The following is a 9,629-nucleotide window of genomic DNA, read 5'->3' on the forward strand; positions in this document are numbered from 1 at the left end:
GGAGGTGATTATCCGTTGTGTCTGTTGTGCACACATTCCTGGTTCATTTGCCTTACCCATGAGTCCACTTGAATTCTGTGGTTGTACCACAATCTGCTTTTCACCTTACCAATTACTGGCCTTTCACACCTCGGTTGATAACATTCGCACACTCTTTTATCCTTATCTTCCTATGAGATAGTATTATGGTCCTCTCTGACGGATAACAAGCACTTTCCCCAAACCTGCCAGAGCCTGTTTGCGGTTTCTCAGGAAAGTTATGCGTGGAACCTTGTGAGCGCACTGATGAAACTGTACTTGCAATTCCCAGGGACCATGAGGAGGAATGAGTCATCTCCGCAGCCAGGGACCGCCTTCCTCCCCGAGGACGACCTCTGCTTGGCAGCCCGAGCACACAAAGTGCTGGGCTGGAGCAGCTCTCCGTCATCCCAGTCGTCCTCAGAGTACCAGTCCTATTCTCAGTACCAGTCTTGGGCCTCCAGGAAACAGGAGGAGGAACAGGAGGCCCCACCCGAGAGCGTGTGTGCCCTGTACACCCATGTGCAGACTGTGCATGGCGTGGCAGTGGCTTGGGAGACTGACGACGGCTTCGAGCCGGTCACCAGGAAGCCCCTCATCCGCGAGGCCGAGTTCATCAAGCGTCAGCGGCGGAAAGGATCCTCCTTCGAGATGGCCTCCAACACAGACCTGCGCTGGGATCTGGAAGCCTGCAAGCATCGCTGCCCGGAGCCGGAGGAGGCTGCGGACTGCTGCTTGCAGGAGCTGCGAGCACCGCCAGACTGGCTGGTCACCACCAACCACGGCCTGCGCTGCGTGGCCTGCTGCAGGGTCTTCCCCACGCTGGAGGCGCTGCTGGACCACGCCCAGCACGGCATCCGCGATGGCTTCAGCTGCCAGATATTTTACGAGGAGATGTTGGAAAGGAAGCGGGCCCGGGATCAAAAGCAGGACCAACAGCCTGTAGAGGAGGAGCAGTGCCCTTCTGACAGTGAATATACCCAGCCTTACACCAAGGTGCTTTACCAGCAGCAGCCACAGTCACAGCCACAGCTGCAAAAGCAGCAGCAAGAGCAGCAGCAGCCACAGCCGCCACAGCCGCCACAGCCACAGCCGCCACAGCCGCCACAGCCGCCACAGCCGCCACAGCCGCCACAGCCGCCACAGCCGCCACAGCCGCCACAGCCGCCACAGCAGCCACAGCAGCCACAGCAGCCACAGCAGCCACAGCCGCCGCCACAGGAGCCACTGCCGCCACAGCCGCCACAGGAGCCACAGCAGCCACAGCAGCCACAGCAGCCACTGGGGGAGTAGAGATTGGTGAGCTGCCCACCCTCCCTCCAGTATCATGGGTTGCTGTTCCTTTTCCAGACAGCAGTCTTTTCCAGAGCCACCAGAGCAGGGGGAGAGGACCAGGGTGGTGGTGGGGAAAGCCGTCCATGTGAGCAGCAAAGGTGGGAGGGGTAGGAGCCTTCCCCCAAAGCAGCATTTCCACTAGCATCCATTTCCGAACCCAAATCCAAAGAAGGCTTCAAGAGTTCCTGATGGTGGATGCAAGATGGGAGCGAGCAGTAAACATGTGGCTGGGGATTTCTATTTTTGCTGAAGGGCCAGCATCGGTCCACACTTGCTGTTCAGGTACAGGTGACTCACGGGGAGCCAACTGCAAATGAAACTTCAGCCCTATTTTTTTCATTGTTAAGAATCTGTCATATGCCCTAATTCTATGTCTTATGTTGTTGATATTAAACTTGAATAAAACAAAGTGGTACGCAGTGACTGAGTGAACCATGTTACCGAGATGGGCACATGAATGGCTGTTTGTCTAGGTGACCAGCTGGCAGATGTGAGGAGACATACATCATTACAGAAGCTGGTGCTTGTGAAGTCCTTCTGACTTTACAAATGTCACCGTGAAACTGGTCTATGCCCTCCTTCCTAGCCAGAGAGAAACAAAAACACCAGTCAGGGCTGCTGTGTTAGGTATAAGGGTGATGGAGCCTATGTTGGTTGAGTAACTCTCACTAGAAATGCCTGGTGTCCAGCCATTACACACACTTCCAGAAGTTAGACTATTTGCATATACATAATGAAATATCTTGGGAATGGGACTATCTCATGAACACCTTATATATTTACCCAGAAGGAGTCTCAACATCTGTATTGTACCTGTTTTTCACTGCTTAATCACGTAGGGTCAAAGGTGAAATCTTCCACTTACGCCATCATTTCGGTGCTCAGAAAGCTTCAAACTGGGAATGTCATTCATGATTTGCATTTGTGTTTCTGGGATTGGGGACACTCAACCTGTATATGAGCTCCATGATGCCTATAACAAAGACAGTTTCAAAGCAAAGGGTTAATCTCAAGGTTCAAGGACCCAAGAGGAGGGGCCATAAGACAAGCTGTTTTATCAGAAGGTGCTCATACACAGGATAAGACAGGGTGAGTACTGTGTAAGAAAGGTTGTACAAAGACAGCATGGCCAACACTGTGAGCTAAATGGTTCTTTGTGGAGGCTGGGGTGTTCTTGTGACAATTAAAAATACACCCAGGTAGTAACCAGATAGTGCCATAGAGGTAAAACTGCTCCTGGTTAAGAATGAGTTAGGCAAAATGAGGACCTTGGGAGTCATTACTCGGTGCATTCAGAGAACTGCCAGCCACTCATGCTAGCAGCAGGCTGAAGACATTGCTCTCCACCCTTTCAATGAAGATGCAGCACCTACCATGTGGCAGATACCAACTAGGCACAGGAGCAAGAAGGGGATAAAAGGAATGAAAACATGTGGGCACTGTTTTGAGGATCATACGGCCAGTGAGTGAATTAAAAATAATTGCAAAAGCACTTTCCCCTGACCTCTGGGCCCTGCTTCTGCATGATCTGCTTCTCTTGCTAGGCTCTAGCCACACCTGGACTATCTTAAAGAGCCTACGATATCAAGCCTCAGAGCCTTGGCACACGCACTCATGGAGGGTATGGTCCTTCCCTGTCTTGTGGCCAACGCGTTGCTGCTCTCTGGGATTTTCTCAACCATGTCACCTTAGCTTCCTCATTCTGTGTCACTTAAGAAGACAAGTGACAGGATCAGGCCCATGGGTTTAAAGGCACACTGTAGAGTGTAAGAATTGGGACAGTAGTTGGACAGTGATGGTGCACCCCTTTAATCCCAGCACTTGGGAGGCAGAGGCAGGAGGATCTCTCTGAGTGCAAGGTGAGCCTAGTCTATAGAGTAAGCTCTGTAACAGCCAAGGCTACACAGAAACCCTTGTTGTGGGTATTAATATTTACAATTGATATATCTTTTAGCTAAGCTGCCATTATTCCTAAACCAGCTGTATACCCAAATCACCACACAGAGTCTGGGATTTATTTAATTAACCTAGAGCACAATGCCGGGCAATGATTATTCCATCCTAAACCTCCAAGCCCGCATAGATTCCTACCATTCATATTTCACCCATTATACTTGCTTTTAGTCATATCTTAGGTCTGGTTCATTTCTCCACATAGTTCCAAGACCTCTCTGCAGATTCTTCTTCTTTCCTCCTCTTCCTCTCTCTTTTCCCTCAAGACCAGGATGTCCTACCCTATCCTCTCCATTGCACAGCATTGGGGCTGGTTGTTTAACTGACAATATAGAGAACAAATGGTGGCATGTTTACACAAACTTGAGACAGGTGATGCTTTGAATAAGCATCACAATGCAATGTCCAGATTGAAACCAGGTAGTGAGGTAGAGAAATCAGCATTTGAATGAACAAGGATAAACTGTATACATTTCAAAAGAACATTATACCAACAAACCCTGTTTGGAAAAACAAACAAACCAAAACCAAAACCAGCAAAAGAAGTGGGATGGTAACAAAAGGAGAAAGTGAGAGGTGGGAGATTTGCAATGTAGTGCAGGAGTCTAGGCCAAGGATAGTGATGATTTGGATAGGAAAAAGCAATGGGGTCATTCAAGACATATTTGGGGAATCAAGTATTTGGAGACTAAGGAAAGGGCATGCCAAGGTGGAATATCTAGCTGAAAGCAGGAAATAATGCTTGCTGGCTGATTTGGGAGGCTTTGGTGGAAGATCGGAGTGTGTCGATGTGGACATGTGGGGACGTGTGGTGTGTGAACATGTTTGCGAGCATGCACATGTGCCTTATGTGATCGTGTCTGGGTCTACATGTGGACATAGTTCTGAGAGAGCGGTCATCTGGAACATGTGAATTCTAAATGCTAAGGGCGAGTTCAAGTAGAGGTGTGACATAGTTTCTGAGTTAGACAGTTAAACCAGCAGACAAGCCTGGCTCCACTGAAATGAGGATGCTAACAGACACCCAACAGCAGTGGATGGGACTCTAGGGAGCTGGAGTGGAGTTGGATAGTGTGGGGTGGGAAATAGAACTGGGTAGGTGAGGCTGGAGAGACAGTTCATCTTATACGCAAAAGGTCAAGAAATGGGGAGGGGGTGCTTCATAGGATTTTTTATTTCCTGAGCCAACTGATGATATAAGGAAATACTGCTTTCAGAAGTGGTAAACCACCAGGGGTGCAGTTGAATGAGCTGAGGACTAAGCTGTTTTTATTTCCTTTGGGTTTTATGAAGCAGGCTCAGTGGCTAAGAAGAGCAGAGGTAGGGTGGGCACTGGTCAGGTTTAGGCATGAGACAAATCTTTAGTGGTAAGCTTGAACCACCATGACGGCCAGGCAATGATGGATCAGAAAGAAACTGAGAACAGAAACAAGTGTGTGTGCTAATGAAAATCCCAATGGAGAAGAGAAGGAGAAATGCAAGACAAAGCCAGGGAAATCCAAGACCCAGACAAGAAGGAAAGGAAAAAGAGAGAGAGAAAAAAAGACCTGAAAATGATCAGTTTTGTGTCCTGTTGCATGCTAGGTTAAGTAGGGCTTGACAGTGCAACTCATGAAACCCGAGTTCCTAACCCTTGGATATATCAAGGAGCTCTTGAATGTTAGGCAAATCAGACTAAACTTGTGAAAGATATTGATGAACAAAGCAAAGGATAGAATAGCATGGCTGGGGACAAGGGGTCCATGTGATCTGGCAGCTGGAGAAATTCGAGGGAAATTCAGAACATGGTGACTATGGAGTCTAGCTGGTGTCCACTGAGGGGGCTGACCTGGGATTTTTCTCTGGGGGAGGCGGGTGGTAAATGTTAGAGCTAAAAGAATAGAGTGGGAGTTGGAAAAGGAGATGAGTTAGGATGCTGGATGGTAAGTTTGAGAAGCACCTAGAGGGAGCTGGTGTGAAAGGATGTGGAAGGGTGTGCCACTTAAGAGTGGAGATGATTTGTGATCACCTACGCATGTTTGGCTAACTGAGACCGTGATGTGCCCCATGGGCCTCATGTAGGATGTATTTCCTCTGTTGGTTCCAGAGAACCAGCCATGAGGATCTTATCAGTTCTAAAAGGCTTTAAATGTGCTTTAAAAGACGCTAGAGGATCTATATTGTCTGAGTCATAGAAAAGCTATTCGCATAGGGGAGAACTCAGGAAGAATCCAAGGACAGTCCAAGGAAAGAGGAGACTGCTGAGCTGGAAACACTAATGAGAGGAACTATTTTTATGTGAAATTCAGTAGGCAAAGAAACTAAGGTCAGACACAGTAGCCAACACCAGAGTTCCAGCTTTTAAAAAACATATTTGCATGTGTTTACCTCTGATATTCTAAAGGCTTTGCATTGTTTTCATTGCTTTGTTCATATTAAATCATGTACATTCTCAACAACCCCACAATATATAGCTCCTACTCTTATTTTTTTTTTTATTGGTGAGTGACTTGAGACTTCATCAAGGTCACATGGCTGTGTGTGGCAGAGTAAGGCTCCGCACCCAGCAGCTTGGCTCCAAACTGGACTCTAGCCACGACACCAAGACTCCAGCTTGAGTGGGGAGACAGATGATGTCTAGGAAAACATATATGCCCAGCCCCACAGGCTGTGCTGGCTTTAAATAGCAGAAGCTGGAAAAGAGATGAAGGCAATGTCAGACAAAGGATGGGATTCTCAGGTAAGCAATATCGAAAGGAGCGCTTTAGATGATGTGCAGCGGGGAGAGGATAAAATTATGCACAGTGACTGGCTCCTAAAACATCTTTAACTCAACAGTGTTAGATCTTCATTTGTGGTTTAAACAGATCACCTTGCAGATATCTGAGACCCCCACACCAGACTACTACCAGAGAGGGGGACCCTTCTAGAGTCTTCAAGGGACCACAAACATTTGAGATGATAAACCACCTTAAACTATTTTCCTAAGCCATAGGGGGAAATAGAGCTCATCTCCCAAAACTTACATAAAGCTGATAACAAAGCCTGGCAAGGATGGTACTAAAAATCAAATGATGTATTAATCTCATACATACACACGACCATCAAATTTAACCAAGTATAAAAGGTATAATTCACCTTGACTGAGTTCGGGTTATCTCTTGACTAAGGACAGTTAAAAAATATTACATCTGGAAATAATTAGTAGTGAAAGAACAATTACATGATTCTCTCAATAAATATGAAAAAGACTTGATAAGTAACTCTAGAGAGCCCACACCCACTCTAGGACATGAAATACTGTGCTCCTTCATGTGCCTCTCCCTTCCTCATAATGCCTGTGCTTAAATCTATTTTAAATCCTTTCCTGCTAAACCTCAGAATTACTACAAAAATGTAAGATAAAAACATTATAAGAAATAAACAGAAGTAAACCCAGAATATATTTGTGATCAATTGCTTTGCTGATACAGGTACCAAGTGAGATAGTGCAATTATCTCTCCAGCAATTGCCACCAGACATCGGGATATCTGCAGGCAAACGGTGGCATCGAGGGGCTCGAGAGATGGTTTAGTGGCTACGAACACCTGCTGTTCATGGAGAGGACCCAGGGTCAGTTCTCAGCACTCTCATGACAGCTTACAACCACCTGTAACTCCAGGGAACCTGACACTCTCTTCCGGTCTCCCTGGGCATCTGAACACACATAGTGCAAATACATATAGTCAGATACACAGACATGCACATAAAAATAAGTCTTTTTAAAGAATGGAACTGGATCTCTATCACGTCCTACATAGATATGTACACACATATAAACACACACACACACACACATACACCACAGACTTAGAATGACAAGATAACATGTATGGTAAAACTATAAAACTCAGAGAACAATAGGTATAAAATTTGAGACATGAAAATTTGTCCACATACTATAAAAATGTGAAAATAATCTGCATCTCCACTAAATGGTGAACAGATAAAACATATATACATTTGCACAACTGGATATAATTCAGCTATAAAATGTGCACTGATCTACATTACACATGAATGAAACTTGAAAAATCTGTGCAATGGGAAAGAAACCAGCCATAAAAGGCTGCCTCAGGTGTAATCCTGATATGTTAAATATCCAAATATGTGAATTTACGAGACAGTAAGCATATTAGATTGTCAAGCAGTCTGCCAGGGGGAGGCATGGGAGGCACATGCCTCAATGGCGCTTCTTCCTGGAGTGACAAGTACATTCTGAGATCAGTAATGGGTACAAAGCTTTCTAACTGTAACAAGGAACTCAACCGTATGTACACTTGAAACACTTGAACGTTATGGCATATGATCCATATCTTAATAAAAAGGTTAATAAACAAAAGCACCACTGTGGGCCAGCGATTGGCCTGAATTCAGTGTAACTTGTGAACTTGCAAGAGAAGGTGAAAGCATAAAGCTGCATGGAAAAAGGCCATATGTGTTAAGTCAGCTTGTCCCCTGCTCAGAAAGGGAGTGTTGTTAGCTTTCTATAACAAATATCTGCAAAAGGCTTGCTTTGGCTCACAGTTCTGGAGAGTTCAGCCCACTCATTATATTGGTTTTGTTGCTTTTGGGCCTATGCTGGGGTAGATCACTATGCTGGTGTGGACATATAGCAGAAGGAGCTTGTTTACCTGGTAATTGGGTAGGAAAGAGGGAAAGGAAGGAAGAGACCAGGCCCCACAACCACATTTAAGACTCTAAATTAAAGCCCCTCTTCTTTCTGTGTATGTATGTATGCATGTATGTATGTATGTATGTATGTGTGGGTGGTTGGTGTGCATGTTTGTGAGTATATGTGTGTGTGTGGGTGGATGTGGTTGTGGAGGTCAGAGGTCAACCATAGATGACTTTCCTCAGGAGCCCCCCATCTTGTTTGTTGTTTTGTTTTTGAGGCAGAGTCTCTTACAAGGCTCCTGAATCATGTGATCTCAAGTTTATACTACCATGCTGAGCTTTTCACAAGAATGTTGAGGGTCAAAATCAGAGTGCTAAGATGGCATTGAAAGCACTATATACTACTTCCAGTATTATAGGACCCACCTCTTAAAGGTTCCATCACCTTACAATGGCCTCGCACAATCATGTAAAGTCTACACTATAGAAGATAATGTTTGTCTTAGTTGGAGTTTCTATTGCTGTGAAGAGACACCATGACCACTACAACTCTTATAAAGGAGAATAATTAATTGTGGCTGTCTTACAGTTCAGAGTTTTAGTCTGTTATTGTCATGGTGGGAAGCATGGTGGCATGCAGGCAGACATGGTGCTGGAGAGGTAGCTGAGAGTTCTACATCTGGATCTAAAGGCAGCAGGAACAGAATGAGACAAAGTAGGCCTGGCTTGAGCTTCTGCTACCTCAAAGCCTATCCACAGTGACACACTTCTTCCAACAAGGGCTACAACACCCACTCCAACAACACCTACTCCAACAAGGCCACATCTCCCAATAGTGCCAGTCTCTGAGCTATGGGGCCATGTTCATTCAAACTACTATAAAGGCCATCCATAGCCCAGGGAGAAGGCAGGCCTCAGAAGAAACCAACTGAATGACAAAAAGAAATAAAAAGGAAAGGAAAAAGCATGACTGTTTCTAAGTATGATTGAGGAGAAAGTTTACTGTAGATAAAAAGGAGAGCATAAAAGGGAGAGTCCACAGTAGGACTGACCAGGCTGAGCTGGGCAATATGGAGAAAGAGGAAGGGAGGGGGAAGAAAGGACACCAGGCACAGAGCCAAGAGGCCAAAGGTACAAAGAGGGACAGAGAACCAAAATGTGTGGATTATATAGGGAAGAGCCTCTGGGAGAAAAGCACCCAGGCTCTTGGCTGGAGAGTTCAGAGTGAAGAGCAGGATACGCCAGCCACACTCTGTAACAGGTAGGGACTGAGGGATGCTGGGAGAACCCGGAAGTCAGGTCCTCTTTATTATGTTAAATAGACACCTCAGCCATTTGTCCTGGGTTTGAAACAACATCCTAGCCTTTTTGTTGATAATAAATTATAAGGTTGACATAACCTTCTATGACTACTTCCTGCTAACATTGGGGCATCGTTGTTGGGGACCCAAACAGCTGAAATATTGGCCAAGTCTGGGAAGAGCAGGCTGCTTCACTCACTGTCCAGGCTCTGAAGGGCCATCTGGGACTAGGCACATGCAAGTAGCAGTTGAAGCACTTTGTAGTCTTTAATTGATTGGAAATCTGCTGGAACAGATGCATATTAGGAGCAGAAGAAAAGTTAAGAAGTTTAGGGAGAAATTTTTTTTGGGGGGGTTACATTTGAAAATTTTATAGGGCCATGGTC

General features: G+C 45.8%; 1 protein-coding gene across 1 annotated transcript; it reads left to right on the plus strand.

The window, feature by feature from the left end:
* Nucleotides 1-315: 315 nt before the first annotated feature.
* Nucleotides 316-1,760, plus strand: Fam170b (family with sequence similarity 170 member B). The gene has a single exon (XM_021655034.2). It carries the CDS (start codon nucleotides 316-318, stop codon nucleotides 1,309-1,311), a length of 996 nt encoding a protein of 331 aa, XP_021510709.2. The 3' UTR covers nucleotides 1,312-1,760.
* Nucleotides 1,761-9,629: the final 7,869 nt, after the last annotated feature.

Source organism: Meriones unguiculatus, chromosome 9, assembly GCF_030254825.1.
Source record: "Meriones unguiculatus strain TT.TT164.6M chromosome 9, Bangor_MerUng_6.1, whole genome shotgun sequence".
Classification (NCBI taxonomy): domain Eukaryota; kingdom Metazoa; phylum Chordata; class Mammalia; order Rodentia; family Muridae; genus Meriones; species Meriones unguiculatus.

What these genes read in the sequence shown, in the direction of transcription:
- Fam170b (XM_021655034.2), top strand. Translation starts at nt 316, where the DNA reads ATGAGGAGGAATGAGTCATCTCCGCAGCCAGGGACCGCCTTCCTCCCC.